Source organism: Helobdella robusta, assembly GCF_000326865.2.
Source record: "Helobdella robusta unplaced genomic scaffold HELROscaffold_5, whole genome shotgun sequence".
Taxonomy (NCBI): domain Eukaryota; kingdom Metazoa; phylum Annelida; class Clitellata; order Rhynchobdellida; family Glossiphoniidae; genus Helobdella; species Helobdella robusta.
This window is the reverse complement of record NW_008705254.1, coordinates 3,056,486-3,079,980: the sequence shown is the minus strand read 5'-3', so window position 1 is coordinate 3,079,980 and position 23,495 is coordinate 3,056,486. Positions and strand designations below refer to the sequence as shown.

Below are 23,495 nucleotides of genomic sequence, written 5' to 3'. Positions count from 1 at the left end.
CAATTCACGTGAAGCCAAAATTCACTCCAAGATTCGCTAAAAGTAGAGATAACTGAGAGACAAAACTCCAAATCTGCACAGAATCACTGGTGTACATCATCCAACCATGAATGAATAAAACTGAGCAACAAACTTTTTGTTACTTCTGAAGGAATTTGAATAACAGTTGAAAAGATAATTGTTGACGTTGCTGTTGATAATGTTTTTGACGTTGTTGATGTTGTTGTTGATGTCGTTGTTGTAGAGGTTGCTGAGACTGTTGCTGATACCACTGATGAATGTGACGAAAGTGGTGAATGCAAGTCTGTAACAACTTCAGGATGGGAAAGATGTGATGTCAACTTCAGGATGGGAAAGATGTGATGTGATGCTGTTGTTGTTGTCGCCGTGTCAGCTGTTGAACTTGCAAAAATGTGCTGTCTTGTCTTTTCTTCATGAAAAATGATGGTAGAAACAAACTATTTTAGTTTTTAAATCAAATAGATATTTTAAAAAAAGACATCAAAAACATCATCATAATTAAATCATTTGAATGAATCGATGAATCGACTAAGCAGAAAAAATGATTCCAAACAAGATAGGTTAATAATAAAACTGTTTAGAATTCTGAGACAGAGGAGCAAACGTGCAACAAACCCTTGGCACACATCCCTGAGCTGATGTTCCTGATGTATCCCAATGTACAAACGCAGACACCTGCACGAGTTCTTCCATTCTTTGGAATGCATCTCTCAAATGCAGAACTGCATGTGTCTGGTAAGCCAAGTTCACAACTTTTGTTAACTGCTTTTGTTGTTGATGTTGTCGTCGTTGAAATTGGTTGTTCTTGACTCGTTTTGAATCGTTGATTTTATTAGTAAACATCAAAAACATTTTACAATTAATTTGTGAAAAACAACATAAACTTTTTAGTCAAAAAGTTTTGAAACCTGGTTTTCTAACGGTGATCCAATAAGTCAGACCCACATTATCATTGTCTCCATCATCATCAATTGAACTTTTCTTGATAGGTTTGCAAGCATCCTGATCATTAACATCAGGACAGCTGATGAACAAGCAGGTTTTAGAAACATAGAATGCAACATGGCATGACTGCCGGATGCAACAATCTCTGACACAGGTTGTGAACTTTTCAACTTTAATTTTCGAATCGATGATGTACTTAAATTCAACACTTGAAGGAAGAACATTGTGGACAATGTTGCTTCCCAGCCATTCGTTTCTCATATGCTGAACATTCTTATCATGCTCTTCATCAACTCCATTGCACCAATCAATCATTTCAGCTGCATTAAAAATACATATATATAACATTGTGTATTAATTGTCATGAGTTATACCTTCAATATAAATATTGCAAATCATACTTTCAGTGTAACAGTGATTGAGATTCAAGATCTGTAAAAGCAGGATAACAATGAGATTCATGGTGGCAAACTTATTCATTTTTTGATTCTTTCACAACTGAAATAAAAAATAAGCACATCAAGTAAAATAGTATGACAACAGACAGTTGATTAGTGATTTATATACATTTATACAAATTTAAATAAAATCATTTTTATAAACAAATGTTTTTAAATAATTTTTACCAGCAATGGTTTTTAAAAAAGTTAACTTAAATCTTCTTCTGCATCATTTCCTTAGTTAGCACCATAGTTTTTACTTTTTAGTCATGTCATCAAAAAGAATTACAAAATTATAATATATTTATTATTTATGAGAGATAAAACTGATCATGGTAGTTATTTAAAAACAAAGTTTTAAATATTTGAAATTCTTTTATTAAATTTGACCTCTATAAATTTAACTTTTATTTAATTTTAATTAAACTAAAGTTTTAACAATACTGTTATAATATAACATAACTGAACATAACTGATAACATAACTATCGCATGGTCATACAATAAAAAAAATACATAAATAACTTATAACTTTTTAGATTTTAGTGAATTTACTTAATTAATTCAATTTTAAATTAAAAAGTAAACAAAGTACTAGCATCACTCATCAGAGCATCAACCAAATGTGAAATCTGAAATGTGGTCAGTCAGACAGTCAGACAGTCCCGTGTGGTCACTGCTTCACTACTGCTCAGTTAGATCAGATCTTGTTCAGTTCTTCTCTACGGCTGCTACCAGATTTAATTAAATTAAACTGAAACTTAAGATTTATCAATTTTTTTGATTGACATGAGTAAAAAATTAAATTTGATTTAAATTAAACGTTAAAAGGCAAAGATCAACGGCATAATATAACATAAATGATGTCTGTTTACATTACAACACACTCATACCTTTCTTTAACATATACACTTATGTATGTATATAAATAATATATATATATTCAATAAATTATACATATATTGTATAATGTTTATGAATTTTCATTATATATAAAAGCTATTTATCATATATAAAATGCATATAAAAAGTGAGCCATACATTTGATATGTATCAATGTATATGTATATTATTTATCTATAAAAACCTATGTTGTAATACCTGTAAGTTTCATAAACATCAAAGACATTATAACGCTGTTGGAACGGTAAGCCATTGCATTATAAACTTTACTTATTTGAGAGTTAGGGTTAGTTAGGTGTAGGACCAAAACCAATCCTTACCTGTATTAGTGAGTTGAAATCATAGATATTTATCCATGGTTAATATCATAGGATAAACATACCTGAATATTCATCTATGATTTTCACAAATGGGTATGAATATAATATGTATAAATTTATTCTAAATTTACAAGGTGTACTGGATATAAATTTATGTATGGTGTTAATTTAGATGTATATGCCTATATGGCTTTTACAATATACTTGGAATACATGGTAGTATTAGAATATAATGTTATTATAAAGGATGTAACCAAAAAAAGTTTGCTTACTTAGAAACTTAAGTTCGTTTTTAAACGTAGAAATTATGGATCAAGTGGACAGAATAATTCTTCAAACCTTAAAATTGGTTGGCTGGTATGTTATTCAAATTTATTTCATTTCTAAAATCTATTTATGTCTAAGTTGTTTTATGTTTCTTGAATTTTTGTTGGCACATTTGAACTGCGAATGTCACAAAATGAAATGGGAGTGCCAAGAAAAAAAGGGGAGTGAACAGTGGACTGGAAGGACTATTATCATCCAGGGATCACAGATGGATCGGGCCATCCTTCGCCCACCGTGTCACACCCACACACCGCATCATACATTACACACCATCAGTTATCTTTGTTCTTAAGAGAGATTGTCATAAAATAAATAAATAATAGATACCGATAGGATGGAGAGTAATTTATTTTCTATTTTATTTATTTTCTATTTTATTTGTATTATTATCAATTAATTATTTAATTAATTACTTTATAGTTTATCTAAAAAATACAACTACAAAAGACATATATTTTTTATTTGCATGTTTTATTCTGCAAGAATGTTTACCAATACAAATTTTTCCTGTCAACTTACTTACAGTGTTTACATTTTAATTACTTAATTTAAAATCAAATAGACATTTTTGTACTGATTTTCAAACTAAAATAACACAATACCAGCGATTTAGATGGCATCAGTGGTGTTGGTCAGCTATCCGCTGAGAACGTGGTCGATGCTGTGGGTCGGTGCATCCGACTGATTGACCCATCCGTGGATGTCAAATGCAAACTACCGTCAAATATGGCCGCCAAGTACAGAGTGGGCACCCAGCTAGCTGATGCTGTTAAGGTTTGTATTTTGCTTTGTCTGTTATTTTTAAATATTTCATTAACTTTTTTTGCATTTGTCTTCTTTTTAATTGAATGGGCATTAGAAACAAAATCTAATATCGAAATGATATACTGTACTGTACTCCTAATTTTAATATTATTTTTAGTATTACAGTAGATCATTTTGTAATTAGATTCTGAAAAAAAAACATAAGATTTTTAAATGTTAACTTCTTTTATTGGGTTTTTTTATTTAAATGTACTATAATTTTTTATAACTGGTTGTAGGGTTTGAACTATCAAGGAGAAGTGGGCTATCATACATTTTTGTACGTGAATGAGGTTGAGATGAGAAAGATCTTCTCCTTCCTGATTAGTCGTCTGCCGAAAGACAGGTCCATTATAGAGCAAGAGTGTCTAAGTATGTTTCACTTCATAAAGCTCTATGCTCTCTTTTCCTTTTTTCTTATTTTGTTTACATCATTAAAGCTTTATTATTTCAGTTTATAAACTAAAAATAACTATTGATAAAATTCTGTAAAACTTTGACTTAAACATTTTTTATATGTTCAATTTTAAATTTTTAAACATGAGGCAGTTTTTATTATCAGCTCCACAAGTTTTGCTGAGAAGATCAATCAACCAGACCATCAACCATCTCCTTAAGCAAGCGTGGCTGCCACCTTACTGCTGCATAAAAGTGCATGACAAGTTTTATTTAAATTAAAAATTCATAAACTGTTTTATTTATGACACATTTTTTCAATAAATTTTAAACCGTTTTTACTAAATCTCATATATATTCTTCATTTTGTTGATTGTGTTTAAATTTTGATTTAAACTTTCAAGTAATAATTCACCTAATGTAATGGTTAAATATTTTTAAAATTGCAAACAGGAAGAAAAAGTTAAACGACCATTCAATGCACATGTCATGCTCGTGCCAAATCAGTTTGACAGGCAAAACAACATTCCACAAGGTTAACTTCACTTTTTCATTCGTTCACTTATTACTTATTTGTTCTTTCATTTATTTGTTTGTTCCTTCATTTGATCCATTCATTCTTTCATCTTCATTCTTCTCTTCATTAACTGTTGAAATTTCGTTCACCATTTGTGTTTACTTTTTGGTTAATATGTGTTAATTACTTCAATTTGTCTACTATCTATTTTTGCAAGCAACATGGTAAATTACAAACACTTAATACTCACACATGTTATTGTAATCCGCCATTCAGAATTGCAAAAGTACTACTCCCACCACCTTCCTCTGTCGACTCAACAGTTTGCAAACAAATCAACAACATCAACAAACAACAGCAACAACAAAACAAGCATTCTTTTCTGCTCCATCCTACAATACAACTCCTTGAAAGTGGCCCAGGAAAGGCGAGAGAGATACAACAACAACATCATCAGCTCTAGTAGTGGTAGTGATAACTTGAAGGATTCTATTCTGTCGGTTTGTAATGGGATGTTTACGCAATAAATTTTCTACATTTACAAAATTGTTGTGGTTGTTAGTTTTTTATAATTCATATCTACAAGTTTATGTTTTTCATTTGAAAATAACGGTTTTATTACAATTTTTTGATGTACAGAAAAAGTCAAAAGAAAACATTCTTTCCAAAATATCAAGCCAAATAAAAGAATCATTGAAACATACGAACATAGCTTCATCATCAGCTCAGTTGACATCATCTTCATTGCTGTCATCGTCATCGTCTTCATCATCCTCTAAGTTCAGGGCCAAACAAAAAATGTTGGCTACATCACCATCCTCATCATCATCCTCTTCTTCACAGTCGCATGTTCTTTCCAATGTCGAAGCAGACAAACAGCTCACTGATACTAAGCCAATATTGGTCTGGTGTTTTGCTTTTTTTTTGTAACAATTTGTTCTCCATCATTCCTAACAATATTATATTGGGCTATGACAGTTTTAGTCAGTTTCATCATCATCGCCTTCGTCGTCGTCGTCATCATCATCATCATCATCACTATCATCATCATCACCATTATTGTCTTCATTACCACCCTCATCACCACCGTCATCATCGTCATCATCGTCACAAACATCATCATTTTCGTCGTCATCCTAACACCACCATCATATTCATCACAGGAGGTTGCTGTACCTGTGGGAAAGGATGAGGATGAAGAGTTGAGAGATTTGGAAGATAAACTGAAGAAGTTCGTCGGGGAGTTGAATGAGAAGGGAGAGATGATGGAGTCGTTGAAAGAGCATCTCCATCAGGTTGCACGCATGGATGGATTAATAAATTAATAAATCGTTGGTTGGTTGGTTGAATGAAGGGATGGATGGTGTGATGGATGGATGGTTTTCTGGCTGGCTGGTTGGTTGGTTGATTGGCTGGCTGGTTAGTTAAATAGATAAATGTATGAATGGTTGGTGTGGATTGATTGATTGATGGACAAATAGGCAGAAAATCGGTTTATTGGATGGATGGATGGATAGATGGATGGATGGATGGATGGATGGATGGATAGATGGATGGACGGATGGATGAATGAATGGATGGATGGATGAATGAATGGATAAGCATACAACCACAAACAGATAACTATAAAAATGTTTTCTTTTTTTATGACGGATAAAATAATTACATTTCAACATAATTATTGAAGATGAAAGGTCAAATAAGTGATTTGACAAATGAGAACAAGCGAAGGAAGGCTGAGGCGAAAATGAAGAAGAAGATGATTGGTCTGTTGCCCGAAGCACAAGAAAGCATCGTCCAATTAGAAGTGGGTTTTTTTACCCAACTGTTTTTTATTGGCTGTCTGTATTTCAAATCATTATGACTGCTTATCATTTAGAACGTGGTTAGTGAAGCTGAACAACGATTGGCTGCTATGATGAACCAATGGGAAGATAGGAAGAAACAGCTGGAGGAGGAGTTGATTGGATTGCAAATCCGATCGGATAACAATGAGGTTAAGTTTAGAAATTTGTTTTAACACTTTAGACAATTTTTTACTTTTTCATTTGTCGCTTTGTTACCTTTAAACGAGCAAAACCAACCATCCAATCAACCAACTAATCAACTAACCAATCAAACAAACTTCAGACTCGAAGGGACCATCTGCTAGACGAGTTGAATGAGGTGAGGTGCAATTTGAAGTTGGCATCCGGCCAAGCCCAAGAGAAGAATCTGCTACACAAACAACTTGTTCGTTTCGTTCATTCATCTTTACCATTATTTCATTTTATGTTGTTATCACTTTGTGGTGTTGTATTGTGTTGTTTATAGTTTAGATAGTTGTGTCCTATCTTGATGCTTGTTTGAAGTGTTAAAAAATACGATTCTTATCTGATCTGTGCAACTTTGAGAACGTGCAAAAATGTTGTTTCACTGTTACATCTTCAGCGAGTTATTGCATAAAAATATATTCACTTAATCTGCCCAATTAATTCAGTTAACGAAGTTGTTCAAATTAAATTGTTCAAACTGATTTTCCAATTTTCTATTTAGAACTTATAGTTTCTAGAAGAAATCTTTGTCCTTTTTTTACTGATTTTGTCAATCGAACTTACCTGTGAATCTAAAGACTTTTACTTATTTTTTGCTGTTGTACTTCCCGCGTACTTATCAGATCTTTTCAATCTATTTTCAAAAATTTCGTAAACAAGTTAATTATTCCACTGTTGAATATTGTAGTTAATATTTCGTAATAATAATAATTATAATATTAATAATGACTTTGCAAGATTTTATGGCATCAGCTATCAAATGTGCTACAGCTTAAGTAAGTACCTACGTAGGAAGCATGTACTGAACTTACTGACCATGTCCAAACAGCTGATTGAGCTCGAGAAGATGACCACGCACGGACCCAGCCGATCGACGTACACGACTCGCATCCTGGAGATTGTGGCCAACATCATGAAACAGAATCAGGAGATAGAGAAGGTTGCTTGGAATGATGGAGTGATTGCTATTTGCCCTGATGCGTGCTGGATAAGGGCTGCATGAATTTTAATGGCACCTTTGTCGTTTAATAACGTTTCAAATAATCTCATTCTTATTCTACTGTTACAAATTCTTATTGAATATTACAATTTAAAGTGTTCTCCAAGAAGAAGTAAATACTTCAAATTATTTGTGAGTTCTAAAGAATGGTAAAAACGACGATTACAAAAAAATGGTTTAAAATCAAATTATGAATAATGTACAACTGATTAATTGATCGGCTGATTGATTGATTGTTGTTTGATTAGATGATCTGTTGTTTGGTTGATTGATTAGTTAGTTGATTGGTTGATTGTTGCCGTAAACAGATTCTTGTTGACACGAGGTCAGTTCAGAAAGAGATCAACCAGGTATCCGGTGTTCTTGAGAGGACGTTTATTGTGACTGACGAACTCCTCTTCAAGGTTCGTACTGACGGTATTCATTATTTCATGTCTTACTTTGATTTCTGTTTTGTTTTAACGTTAATCAAAAGTTATTAGAAACTATATTACCTCTATGCAACGCATTTAAAAAAAATTTTTTTAGAAACTTTACTGTAGAAATGTTCTTGTTCTAAATTTTCTTAATTTACATATATAAATTGATTTAATGATTAAATTCAAATATAGAATTACGTAATATATATGTGTATGTACATTGATAAATGTGCGCAAACCACACTATATCAGAATGCCAAGTCAGATGAAACATCACGAAGGGCATACAAGCTGTTGGCAAGTCTGCATGAGGTAAGTTATGACGTCTGTCTGTCTGTCTTTTTGTTTGTCTGTCCGATTGTCTGTTTATATGTTTGTTTTGACTGTCTGGTCTTAATTTTCATTTAAACTTAATCGTTTAGCATTATGAATATTTATACGTTTAGTCGTTAGCTATGTATACAATCATACACATTTTATGCATTTTTCTCTCAGAACTGCAGTTCTTTAGTGAAATCAGTCGAAGAGATTGGTGAGATAACGAAAGAGACGAGAGATATTGAGGAACAAGTAAGGGTCTTTTTATTATTTTTAAGTTCTAAGCAATATTTTCCTACGGAAATTGCGTGCATATTTTCTAAAATATAATTTAAATTATTAAAATTTTCTCCCCATAAAATTTTTAAAGCGTTCTTATCTGGTAGATTTTATTGAATCTTTGTTTGTTTTGTTCGGTATGAATCGGACAAATAGTCTTTAAAAATTTAAAACATTGAAATGTCAGCTGGAGATTGAAAGAGACAACCAGACCGAAGAGAGTCTTGAGAGAATCAGCAATGACTTCAAACTCATCAAACTAGAGAACCAACAACTAATTCAGCAGCTGAAATCCAAGATGACGACCTAAGTAAATTTCAATGTTCCTTCCTTCTTGCCGGCGTTCTATTTATGCATGTTTCCATTAGATGCTAATACAGCTCCACCCGTCCATATTTATTTCACATATACACCCATTAGCATTTACGTTGATGATTTTTTGTTAAATGTTGTTAGGTGCCAATGTTTAAATCCATGAATGATCATGAATTGTAATTTTCTGTTCAGATAAATGTGCTTGTTGTTTCCATTTCGACCAGTTTTGTATTTTTATATTCATTGACTTTGATAAGTGCAATTCCTTAATTTGTGTTCAACAAGTTGATACGAAAAGTAAGAAACTGTTATAAATTAAATAAATTGTTTTAAATCGAAGACGATGTGACGATTTGTGAATGGAGGTTTGTTGAGTTAATTAAATGAAATTTAAAAACATGACGACTCTAAAAAATAGTATGTTCAGTTGGACACTCACTCAACCGAAAGCAACTTTACAACATCAGTATTAAAACTTACCTTTGAATATTATTATATGAAAAGTTTTCATTATTTCTTATCAAAATTTTTCCACTTAAGAGGTACGATCTACCAGCTTTTTATCGATATTTGTTTAATTATTTTTTTTCATAACCTTTGTGCGAAGAAATAGCTTTGTTAACATATAACTGAAGTTTCCGAACATTGCTTTGAATCAAATTCAAAGATGATTTTTCACGATATAATGTATCAGTTTTATCATATGAATGAGGAAAGTAAATTCGAACTAATTGGCATCTACTCCACGTGTTTTTATTTAAAAATTGGCCGAATTGTTTTTCCTAAATTAAGAATTCGTAAATCGCATCGGTCTGCAGATATAGAATGAATGAAATATACTAAGTTCGATGTTAACTGTTTTTATAATTTATAAACGACGACTTTAATTTTAAAGGAAAAAAAATGAAAGACCCGTGTGATAATGCGTTAAATGTTGAGTCAACGATGAAGATGGAAGATATGGATGAAAATAATTGAAAATTTGGAACGCGCTATTGTGATTGCTAAACGGTTGAAAGCAAAACAACGATAATATGAACATTGAGATAAAATAAAGTTGGGAATAAATATTTTCTACAAAAATATGCGTGCATTGTACTTTATTGTTGCGCAAAAATTTCATCAAACATCTAAAATAAAAAGATTTTCAACTCAACTGTACTAAATTGAATTGAATATTACACTTGAAAATATAATAGTTATTATAGAATACCTTCCTTATTCAACATTTTGACTGTCTTGGTCATTGTTAAGGAACGCACGACGAGATGGTAAAAAAAACTCAAATAACACTCAAAAACTCACATAAAACCAGCCATCAAGAGTTTTTTTAAAAAATTTCAATCGAATCTCGCTTCTTCTGAAGCACCAATTCATCAAATGCAGTCCAATCCTTACTTTAAATTGATGGCGTGGAATAAAATATAATATGAAGAAACTGAATCCTACAAACTACCGTAGCCTTAAAGCCAATGTACAAAAATATTCATTTAATCTCTATCATTTTGATTGGAAAAATAATTAGACAATTATCCAAACATGTGATTTCATTACAATTATGAATCCTAATTAAATCATTGGTCCGTGCTGATGTGACATCAGCTGGTTTGTGCCTTCAGTTATTGTCTGATGACGCCAAATCTCACTAATTTCTGCTTCTTCTAAGAAATATTCAATTTTGAAAATAATGTCGGGCAATGTTTATGTTTGCGCGTGCGTGCATGTAAGCGCAATAACGCATAAATTTAAGAATTGAAAAATTGTTATAGGCGATGGCGATGCTTCATAATAAATAATATTGAATTAGTTGATGAGTGGTCTGATATTTATTTAAGTTCGTGATTCGTGAAGAGTGGCCATATGAATAAAAATATAACAGAGTGGTACTCGAAACTGAACGTGCCAAATAGCTCAGTGAACTATACAAAACTCCCAAGTTTGATCGACAAAAAAATATTTTTGTCCCGTGACGTTTCATAACGTGGAATGAAGATTTGTTTGTTCGATTCTTTTCTCAGCCTGCTTCTCAATCGTTCCTTCGTTCTTCAAGTTAACTTCGAGTTAAATGTTAATAATTTAGTGAAATGTTTTGAATTTATATCACTATGGAAAATAGATTGAGAAAAATTTAAAAAAAAAATGTTTCCAAAGTACCACCGTGGTAGGAGAAGAGGTTCTGATGCATAGAGCACGATGACGTCTGAAATTTAACAGTTAATTAACAAATTATTCAATAATAAGAGCTATTAATAATAATAAAAATTTAAATTGTGAGTTTGAAAGTGAATGATGTACATAATGAACTGACGGGATTGTTGAAGTTGATGTTGGTTCTCAGTGGTCTCCTGTTCAACGGCTGACTCCCCCGATTGTTGTCCACCAGGGGGCCCTTGGGGTTCTCTTCAGACCCAGACCTCAAACTCCTCAACTTTTGTAACTTTTTATAAATGACATTTTGCTTCATTAACAATTTTGATAAAAAAATAGATTGTTGTAATGTTCCTTTAAATAAATGCAATAATTCATGACGACCAAAACACAACATTTAAAATGTTTTTTCTATCATACTAAACCGTTAATGTTAATTAAAGAAGAAATAATTTGTTTGATGATAAGAAAAGACAAGCCCAGCAAAAATGAAAGAACACATTCCGACAGCGATAACGCCAGACAGAATGCTGATAGAGATAGCACGGAAGAACCGAAGCGAAAAGCATTTCAGTGAAAAGATTATTAATTGAAGTGGAGGTAAGTTGCTTTAAAAAATAGGACAGTAGTTTCCTTCTACTCCATTCATCATCTGGATAAGTTCTTCCGCAAACGTTAGACGAGCAGCAAGATGGATGAATGGAAGTAATTATTGATTGCACGAGCGTTAATATATTGTCAGTGGTTCTCTGTTGTTGCTGTACGTTTGAAATTCATATGGCTCTATTGCAGGTTGTTTTTAATGAAAAATTTCTGTACAAAAATGTGGGCTGAGTAAGAAAAAAAACAGTCGTCAACCGTTTAAAACTCTACAGTTCATCTATAAAATTGTAACATTTTCGGCAAAAAAATGGTTTTCCACGATTATTTATCAAACAGTTGAACAATTTAATCAAAAATATTATTGAATCAAAATTTTAGTCAGTCAAATAACTAAAGACAAACAACCACACAAATCAGCATGCCGTCCAATCAAGAGGCCGACCGACCGACCGACCGACCGACCAACCAACCAACCAACCAACCAACCAACCAACCAACCAGCCAACCAACCAACCAACCGACCGACCAATCAACCAACCAACCAACTAGCCAACCTGGTTTTCAGACATGTAAATAGGTCTGTTCATAATGACCCAGGTAACGGTTTCGAAACATGGTGGGTGCGTTAAGGAACCTTCGTATGTGATGTAGTTGGATTCGAAAGGTAGCAGGTTGAAGAGGGACCAGTCATCAAGCTCCAACGTATTGCCTAGTAGGCAATGGTAGGCAAGCACCGCGTTATTTATGTTCATACTAAAAAATTGATGCCTAATATACAAATATTCATTAGACATAAATTTTAGAATTCAATGAACATTTTTTTAATTAAAAATTATTCGTAACAGCAACAACAATTTTTATGGTTTCATCTAATAAAATGAGCGGCACAAGTTATCATTGTTAATTCTGCATGCAGTAGGCCTCTTCATCATCATCATTAAATCCACATAATCATTGTCATCACCATCACCATCATCCTCATCCCCATCCCCATCGTCATCATTATCATCCTCATCGTCGTCGTCATCATCATCATCATCGTCGTCATCATCATCATCCTCATCATCATCCTCATCATTCTTACAACGTCAGAACCGCCATTATTTTCAGTCAAGAGGAAAGGATTTCAGAGGATGATATAGTTCGAAGACACCCAGGCACCTGGAGACAGTTACAGATTGCAAATTGCTTTACCTCGGAGGAGAAAAAATAGCTCGAAAATGAATGAAATAAATGAACGAGTGAATGGTTGCCGTTTAAAACCTTGTTCGAAATAGGCTACAGTTATTTTTTTTAATTTCGTCGTTCAAATTAAATAATACTTTAATTAAGATTTTAAAGAAATTAATTACTTTATTAAATAATTAATTAATTAGTTAAACGTTTTTTGATTTAATTATATATATAGTTATATACATATGTATGTGCATGTTTTATGTGTGGTGTATATTATAGACTTTCATTCCCTTGCATTGAATTTTAAATTTAAAGAAATGAATTTTTATTTTTTAGAAAAAAGCAAGATAAACTACAAATTTAAAAAACAGACCTCCGCCCATTTAAAAAAAACAACCTAACATTCCAAATTATATAAAGTACTAATATATTTAAATGATGGCTGTGATGACGACAGGAATGATGTGGTGATGATAATGATAATGGCGATGATGATGATGATGATTATTGTATTGATGATGATGATGATAATGGCATTGATGATGATGATGATAGTGAAGACGATAGTGGTGATGATGACGATGAGGATGATAGTGATGATGATGACGACGATGATGATAGTGAAGACGATAGTTGTGATGATGACGATGAAGATGATAGTTGTGATGATGACGACGAAGATGACAATGGTGATGATGACGATGAAGATGATAGTTGTGATGATGACGACGAAGATGACAATGGTGATGATGACAATGATGATTACATTACAAACCTAAAACGTAGTATTACAGACTTGAGAGCTTAATGCTTGAAGTAAAAACAGCAGCTAGATAGAAAAAGAGAGCGTAACAATGTTTCGAGGGTTTTAAATAATTAAAGAGGCTATATGTCATAGATTTGCTCATTAATTTGCTAGCGGGGCTGTCAGTGGAGCAAGCCAGTCTTGATGATGATGTTAGAGCTGGGAGTGATGATAACGATGACGATGATGATGGTAATGATGATGTTTGTAGTGGTGATGATAATGATGATAAGAACGATGATAATGATGATGGTTATGACGATGATGATGATGATGGTGATGAGGATGGTGATGATGCAGATGATGGTGATGATTATGAAGAAGATAATGGTGATGATGACGGTTATGACGATGATGATGGTTATGACGATGACGACGATGGTTACGACGAATATGATGGTAATGTGAAGAATGAGATGCTGATTCTTATGATGATTATGTTTGTGTGTGATTATTTATCCTTTAGTAACACAGTGATAGGAAGGATGATGACGATGATGATAGTGATGATGAAGATGATTAGAAGGGTGACGATGGTGACGATAGTATGGTAACCCAATGATGATAGTGCAATGATAGAAGTGCTATCTGTAATGATACAAATGATGGAGAAATTGTTAATGATATAGATAATGATATAGATAATGATGACGATGATGGTTGGAAAGAAGATGATTGTGAGATATGATCGTGTGCTGATTGATAACATGGGATTAATTTGATGAACGTCTTCTAGTGTAACACGTACAACTATTATATTTTATTGGCGTACATGAAATTTTTTTTTTAGAAAATTTTCTCCGCATCCTAAGCTAGGAAACGTGCAAATGAATTACAGTAAGTCGATACCTCGAAAACCTCACAAAACATCTCCACAAAAACATAAATAAAATCTGTAAAAAGATTTTTTTTAAATTGAAATTACTTTTTCAAATGAAATTTATCAACAGGCAGTTTCAGAATCGCTATGTTTAGTTGGTCCATAACAAAATTGAGTTTTTTTAGCAAAAGTACACACAAGTTGACGACGAGTATTGATTTATCGAGTGGAATGAGTTATAAGCGTGTTTGTGAGCCATGCAGCAACTCAGATCGGACCGGTGAATCTCGAAGGAGATATATGTCGGTGCAGTTAGAGGCACGCTTCTCGTTATGATTGACGGATTATTCATTAAAGGAGATTATCCGATAGTTCTTTTATTGCCAGCTCACATTACATGCTGTGCTGTCACTTGCTCTGAAACTTACAAATTCAAACGCTCATTATTTCGATAGGGTTGTTTGTCTTTTTTTCTATTTATGTATACACTAACTGGGGAAAAGTTTTTTTTAGAATATGATTACCAGTTTGCGCGGTGTTTAAAATCATTGCGTAGTTACCACTGGCGTTTGGTAATCTGCAATTTCGTGTTGAACTACATGCAAACAATGAAAAAGATAAAAAACTCACATATTTTATAAAAATAATTTTCAGAATGGTAACTCAAGAATGTCAACATTGTCAAAATGGACAATAGTAAAATTATTAACCACTATAGCAAAATCAACGCGAACAAATGTTACTCTACAAAAAATAGCCCAACATAAGAAAACATACTGAAACAACACCAACAACAACACCACCAACAATAACAACAACAGCAACAACGACAAAAACAAAACAACAGCAAGAAGAACATGATTAACGAAAGTGAATTGGAACCTTTAAAGATGAGCTGATCGACGTGCTGAGTTATTTTTTCCACCTCGCTGTTGCCTGATGCGTTTATCTAAAATTTTACTTTTCAGGTCGTCATCCTCGAAATTTTGAAAACGCGTTGTTCATACATTTTAAAAGTTTAAAGCTGTACATTTTTTTAAAATAATTATTTCGGTTTCTATCGAACTGTTCAACAAACGCCAAGCCGTTTACAAACCGATCCTTACATTGTTAAGGTTAAACTGAAATATCCTCACCACACTCAACACTCAACACACTCAAAAGAAGCAAATATACGCACAATAAAAAACGCATCAAACACACATAGCTACTGTACACAGACAACATACAATCACACACATATACAAATCTCACAAATCACACACATACACAAATCACACACATACACAAACCACACACTCATACACAGATCACACACATACACAAATCATACACACGCACAAATCACACAAATACACAAATCACACACATACACAAACTACACACACACATACACAGATCACAAACATATACAAATCACACACATACACAAATCACACACATACACAAATCACACACATACACAAATCACACACACGCACAAATTACACACACACACACACACACATGTTATGCACGCACATACCTGAACGAGAAGAGCAATGATGACGACACCGTTTGTAGATGAAAGCGCCTGACTCAAGTTGCCATAGAGATCCGAATTGTAGCCAACCAGTTGGATCTAATGTTTAAATCGGCAGGTTGTTTTGAGTATTTGATTTGGATTGATTGTTTGATTAATTAATGGCAAAAATTAATTCTGATTTGGACTGGATAATAAAGACGTTCAATATTGATTGGGTTATCTCATTTGTGTTATTAAATGATTTGATGGATGATTTTGTAAAATATTAATGATTAAATTGTTTGCAAGTTTAGTAGCTCAAGCGTTTTATCAAATGTTTGACATGATTTTTATAGCTAGTAAAACAAGTTCCTTCCATTTTTACAAAATGTATGTTAATCATAATTTATCAAGTAATTATTATTTTCAAGCGGGTATTATTAAATGGTTGAAATGGAGCATGTGACAGTCAGTTTATCCAAAGATGAGCATTTTTGGTAAGTTGAAAAATTTTGAAGAACATTCTTAAACGCAATCAACCAAACCCACCGACTGGAATAAAATACATCTTCACATTTAATCAACGTGATCAGAAGAAAATTTTTTCTTCAAGGACAACGACGACGACGATTGTGATGTTGTCGATGATGATGTTGATGTTGGAAAGGATGATGATGCTGCTGTTGATGATGGTAGTGATGATGGTGATGTTGTTGATAATGATGATGTTGTTGTTGATAATGATGATGTTGTTGTTGATGATGATGTTTGAAGTGAAAGATATAGAAAAGATGAAGATTGAACATTGGTGTTGACGATCGCAACGTCCACATACACCAGGGGGGGATTTTTTAATTTCTAATGTGTGGATTTGTGTGGCGTGTGGCCGGCGACCTTTTTCATGGTCACATTGTCCGGCGGACGATCTTTTTTTGTTATAATGTCAATCTTTCATATTTTTCATTTATTCGTCAAACGTCACATAAAATGGCTTAGTGGGCCGTGTGCCCCTCTCGGGCCGTAGTTTTCCCACCCCTGCATGCACCCCACGGGCCCGAAGTTTGCCCACCATGTAGTAGATAACAAATAACTATCTTGTTTTCAAAGGTGAAACAGCAAAAGTTGGTGCTTTTTACAGCATACTCTTTTACTTGCTGTCACATGCCGTTGATATCATTATCCTTCTATTTTATTTGCTTCATTATTGGAATAATTTTTTCAGGAGCAAGGTCATCATTTTTAGGAATTACAAAATTTTTTGAGATTATTTAAAAAAATTTATTTTAAGAGTTACGAAGAGACGTTTGATTTTCTGGAGTCATAATGGTAACGCGACATGAGCGTAACTTGTAAGAGTGGCAAATGCAGCAGCAAAAATATCAAATGAACTTATCATCATCTATACTAACAACACCCACACAACAGCAATTCACAACGACGCATTAGGAACAATTTCAAGATTTCTCAAAAATATCAATTATTCCTAATCAACACGCACAAACTCCATAACAACAAGCAACAGCAACAACAAGCAACAACTACAATAACAACGTTTAATAAACAACTGCGACAAAGTCAACAACATCACTCTACAAATTAATAATAACAAACAAACAACTAATCGAATACCTTAAGAAGAACAAACTTAACCAACAACAACAACAACAACAGTAACGGCAACAACAGCAACGACAACAACAGTAACAGTAACAACAACAGCAGTGGCAACAACAACAACAAAGCAACACCGAGCTCTGTCTACTTGAAATTATTTTGGCTGACAAAACAGCGGAACGAACAAAGTGACGTTTTTGTCGTCCCATCCGTCTTAGCTCTTCCTCCTCCGTCGATGCCGGAAAATCTTTTTCTTATTTAGTGTTTTTGTCTTTATTTTATTTTCGTATTTACTCATCGTTCATTTCACGTTTGAATTTTTTTAGTTCTCTAACTTTTTATTGAGTAATGGACCTTTTCCTTTATAAACGACACAACGTGAATGAATTTATGTATGTATGTATGTAAGCACACAAACATTCATAAGTATGAATGAATGTATGTATGTACGTATGCAGGTGTAGGTATGTACATATGTATGTATGTATATATGAATATGCGTATGTACATATGTGAAAATGTATGTGTATTTACATACGTACGAATGCTGGCGTATGCAAGTATGTATGTGTGAATGTATATAGGCTTAAGTATTTGCATTATGAAGAGTAGTTGGTTCAGTGCTGTGTGGTTGCCCTGTTAGTGTTGAGCGCACAGCATTTCAAATAGATTCATCATCTTCTTTAAAGACATTTTTCTTCTTGACCGATTGATTAGCCGGAGTTTCGTTATTTTAAATTATCTTCCATCCGTCATTTTATTTATAACTAATCGACCGAACCTTCCAATGAAAATTTTATTTAAAGTTGGTTGGATTCTTCTACTGCCAGTTTAATATACCAATATACGCATTTGTTAGGTATATGTACCTATAAATACTGGATACTCATGAAACGCATTGAAAATTTATGACTGGATTTTGCAGATCAAAATAATATTACAAATATTATTGCAAAATTATTTGTATATGTGTTTCGCAAACTTTTACTCAGATGACAACATAAAGCCATGTACGGCGAAAAATCTCACTGATTACAATACGATATAACATCAAGTCGGTTACATAGCACGTAACATTACAAGTAACATGATATTACATGCAACACACATCTCATGTTATATAAATGACCTATTAATATATATATATGTGATATGTTATATGAATGTTATGTAAATAACATATAAATATATATATATATAAATATATATATATATATATATATATATATATATATATATAACACATATAACACCACATGTAAATGTAACCTAACTTAGCATTATGACACCAAACCAAATCATACATACATAGATGTGACATCCCCTTACATCTTGCCAGCATCTCAACATTGGAATGTCTGCGTCGTAATGTCGAGATTTAGTTCCATAATTGTGAATTGCATGACGCGCTCCAACGGACAAACTATTCATCTGGTTCATATCTCTTTCTCTCTCTCTCTCTCTCTCTTTCTCTCTCTCTCTCTCTCTCTCTCTTCATTACCAGCACCACCCCACCATCATTACCACTATCATATTCATCATCACCAACAACACTCTTTTCCTCATCATTATCATCTGCATTTATCATCATCGTCATCATCATCATCATTCTCTTTCCATCCTCTTACGCTTCTGTCTTCTTACACACACGTGTGTGTGTGGGTTTATATGTGGAAAGTTAGCAAGTGATTGTGCATGTGTATGTGTGTGTGTGCTTGCTTGTCTTGGTGCTGTATGCATGTGTGAAGTGTATGTATGTAGTGTGCGTGTGTATGGTAGTGTGCGTGAATGAGTGTTCTTAGTTGTGTATAAGTGTGTGTGCATCTAGCTCATAACATGAACTGGAAACCGTTGACGATGACTGATTTGTGAAATTTCAATTCAATCGTTGAGTAGTTTGAGAGTGATTTTTTTGAACAGCAATAAACATTAATCTAAGAATGCACACAGTTGAATAACTATCGCTAAAAGATGATAAATTTTTATTTTGGACATGTTCGTCGTCGTTCAAATCAAGTTTCATGCTGCTGCTTAAGTGGTCGCTTGCTGGTTGGTTGCTGGCTGGTTGGTTGCTGGTTGGTTGCTGGTTGGTTGGTTGCTGGTTGTTTGACTGTTTGATTGCTGGAAAAATCAACTATATAAAAAAATCACTTTGTTAGATTTTTGCATGACTTTTTCTTCCCATTAAAGGTTCATTTATTTATTTGAATCGCAGTTATTGATGATGCGACACCAGTAAAAAGGTTCATACAGTTGCAGTTCAAGAAAAACTATCCAAAGAAGACAAGAAAGGCTCTGGATTGGTGACGATTCAGTACACGCTCGTACGCAAAGAGTATAAAATTTCGTGCGTTTGTCCTGTCATGAATGCATGCATACTGCTTATTCGTATTGTACAGGAATTAATAATTTATTTTAATTACAATTCCGTGAAAAATTAACTTCTTTGAAATAAACTGATAGCCAGAGTTGGAATTAAGTACATTTGCGACGCTCTTCAATTGCAGCGTTCACATCAACTGTAAGACAATCACAAACGTCGAACAGATATTTAAATTCAGACTTACTCTTTCGTCAGGTGCACATGCAATAGTAATACACACGCACGCTATTACACACAAATAAACATTCACACGCATAGGTTGGCTAACCAATCCATCTACACAAAATGCCAAAAGGTCAGAAAAATAGAAAGTTAGTGTTGCAACAACGTAATAGTACAAGGCCGGTTCAGAATTTTTTTTTATCAACTCTCTCTTTTTCTCTCTTCTTTTTTCTCTCTCTCTTTCTCTATCCACCTCTCTCTCTCTTCCTGGACATATTGACGACGAAGAGTATTCTGTCGTTAAGACATCATTTGCAGTTACGATTGTTTTTGAAACTAGAGCTTGATTAAAAAATGATAATTAGCGAATGATTGGAGAAGGTAGGTAGGTAGCTACAGCAGCTGTGCATCGAGGATGAGATGTTCTTGAAAATAATGGTGCAGTGCGTATTAGTTCATAATAAGCTTTTTAAATATTCCGCTCGTGTCTCAATGCATGACATTAAGATTCATATTTGTACGTGTGTGTGTCTGTTCTTCTGTTCACGTGTGTTTGTGTGCGTGTCCGTGTTTGCGTGTGTTTGTGCGTGTGTGTGTATGTTCATGTTTGTGTTTGAGTGCGTGTCTTTTAATCTGCGCTTTTGTATTTTTCTAATTGTTATGATGGTATCTATCAAATGTTGTATAGTTTGTTGTTTGTAAGCAATGAATGTATCTGGCGTCAACTGTAATGTGCGGTTACAATGTCGCTTATGTAATTTTTCAAATTGTAAACCAACTCTCATTTTTCCTATTTAAATATTATTCATTAAAAATATTTTTACGGCGTTGTTTAAAAAATGAAAATTTGATTTTTATGTTGTTTAGTGTATGTACGTGTAACTCAGTCAGTCAGTCAGTCAGTCAGTCAGTCAGTCAGTCAGTCAGTCAGTCAGTCAGTCAGTCAGTCAGTCAGTCAGTCAGTCAGTCAGTCAGTCAGTCAGTCAGTCAGTCAGTCAGTCAGTCAGTCAGTCAGTCAGTCAGTCAGTCAGTCAGTCAGTCAGTCAGTCAGTCAGTCAGTCAGTCAGTCAGTCAGTCAGTCAGTCAGTCAGTCAGTCAGTCAGTCAGTCAGTCAGTCAGTCAGTCAGTCAGTCAGTCAGTCAGTCAGTCAGTCAGTCAGTCAGTCAGTCAGTCAGTCAGTCAGTCAGTCAGTCAATCAGTCAGTCAGTCAGTCAATCAATCAATCATTATTCAGTCAACCAATCATTGACCAAACAAACAGACGTGTTGCAACCAACCTCAGCTGGAAATGAAACATTTTGAATAGAATGTTCCGAGCCATCGCGATCATCCTTCCCAACGTGGAATATAACCTGGTGTCATCGGTTCAGCTCCAGTTAGTAAATTTATCAATCATTCATTGAAACAGAATTTTTATTACGTCTCGTCTTGCTCGGGTACAACTATATCTTTCATTTTCAGTGCTTGTCGTGTTGTTGTTGTTGCTTAGAATCATATGAACGGAATATGTTTGAAAAGTATATAAACGTATTTAACATATTTAGTAAAAACATTAGATCGTTGATGAGAAACACAACAAAAACACTAAGTACAAACTGGGAAAAAGACAAAATAAGATTAACATAGAAAGAGAGAGAGAGAGAGAGAGAGAGAGAGAGAGACATACTTCACTGATCCTGTACTGATAGGAGAGAGGTCCGCCAGATATGTTGACGTTGGTGATGTTCGGTGAATAAATCTTGGCCATCAAGTGGTGTCCGGTGTTTGTCATGGTCACTTTGATCTGCGATGCAATTCAAGCTTATTAAGTTTCTTGCTTAAATGTCATTCGTCGTCGTGTTACGTAACGTTTACACGGTCTGTAAATTTTTTTAAACACTTCGATCTCCATATATAAAAAAAGAGTTATTTGGGTCGTTTCATATTTTTTCTATTAAAATTTTTAAATTAAACTTCAACTTGTAATAATTGTTGTTTCTTTTTGATATTTTTGGAAATGTTGGAAATATTGGTGTGTGTGTAGGTAGAGTAGCATCAATAATTTTTAATAAACAAGCACTTTAATTCAACAAATTTTGAAATGAAATTGATTTTAATTCACAACGTGAAAACCAAATATTTGGGATAATATATTAACATTCACTGAGTGTACCATAATTATTCGAAATTATTTTTAAAACCGTCAAAACAAGTAAGAATAAGCACACACAAACAAAGCACAAAAAAGCATTTAAGCAGCAAATACATATACATCACGTTGAACAGCATTAAATTGCAGCACCACAAGAAGACTGCCCTTTAACCTCTCGAACGGAAGTGAAAACAGACAAACGTGCAGCAGCACTAGACAGTTTCATAAATAACCGCGCATTCCGCCTAATTCTTACTCCAGATTTATTGCAAGCGCGCATGTCACTGTTACAACTTCCGTTATCTCCTGTGGCACTCCATCTTGCACATGTGCCGAGGAAGCGGAAGCAGCAAATGCTCCCAGCCGGAATGGGGACATATTTAAGATGATCATTAAAAATTATTTTCGATATAAAAAAAGTAGGCAGTTGAAAATTTCAAACTGATGAGGAGAAAAAACTAATGTTGTGAATGAGGTTTTAAATACGACAGAAAGTTGAGATAGAAAAAATGCAAAGTCTGCATACATCACTGAAGAATTAGTTGTAGTTGAAAAGGATGAAGAGAAAGACCGGATGATTATAATCTTATAATTGCTATTCGTGTTTCTGGTTCATCGGATCTCATTGTTTCGTGTGTGATTGTGTCTCTTGAGTTGTGTTTGTTTTTGTGCGGTTGAACTTGTTGCTTGTGTTGCTCTGCTATTTCTTATGTTTTCACTTGTTGAATGAAATTTTCAATCAACAAAAAATTTAAGACGATATGAAATTAGCGACATTAAAAGCAAAACTTAAATATATTGTATTACACTAGACAAGTGTGTGTGTGTTTCTGTGTGTTTGTGTGTATATGTACCAAACAAATAACATTTGATAATTAATTGAGCTTAAGTATGTAAGCATGTTCGTCCACATAGCAGAACCGGCCAAGCATTTAATGTCAGTCACATGTGTGCCGCACATGAACATTTATTGTATATTTAGGATGGTTAAGCGCTACACGAATAGCATAGATATGAAACGCATCCCTAATGACGTTTCAAGATGGTGTGTAATGATTTGTTCGAGAGCCTTCCGATGGATTAATTAGATTTTTATATTTGGCGTGCTCATGT

The 23,495-nt window shown here is 33.7% G+C and overlaps 2 protein-coding genes across 2 annotated transcripts in view; one reads left to right on the top strand and one right to left on the bottom strand.

Moving 5' to 3' along the window:
- Positions 1-3,088: 3,088 nt before the first annotated feature.
- Positions 3,089-9,770, top strand: HELRODRAFT_189209 (hypothetical protein; the record flags this gene model as incomplete). The annotated part of the gene is made up of 16 exons (XM_009027281.1): positions 3,089-3,189; positions 3,561-3,729; positions 3,999-4,131; positions 4,322-4,410; positions 4,609-4,690; positions 4,949-5,172; positions 5,312-5,575; positions 5,836-5,967; positions 6,360-6,479; positions 6,552-6,668; positions 6,803-6,904; positions 7,535-7,645; positions 8,014-8,109; positions 8,377-8,436; positions 8,620-8,694; positions 8,909-9,770. 16 exons carry the CDS (start codon positions 3,089-3,091, stop codon positions 9,029-9,031), a joined length of 1,998 nt encoding a protein of 665 aa, XP_009025529.1. The 3' UTR covers positions 9,032-9,770.
- A 1,529-nt stretch (positions 9,771-11,299) lies between these two features.
- HELRODRAFT_68435 (hypothetical protein) overlaps positions 11,300-23,495 on the bottom strand; it is a gene marked incomplete at both ends in the record, with an annotated part of 15,557 nt that continues 3,361 nt past the window's right edge. The window contains 6 exons of the mRNA XM_009026982.1: positions 11,300-11,473; positions 12,342-12,496; positions 15,471-15,537; positions 16,114-16,209; positions 21,529-21,603; positions 21,918-22,034. Of these exons, the coding sequence (XP_009025230.1) occupies positions 11,300-11,473; positions 12,342-12,496; positions 15,471-15,537; positions 16,114-16,209; positions 21,529-21,603; positions 21,918-22,034 (684 nt within the window). The remainder of the gene's footprint in view (positions 11,474-12,341; positions 12,497-15,470; positions 15,538-16,113; positions 16,210-21,528; positions 21,604-21,917; positions 22,035-23,495) is intronic.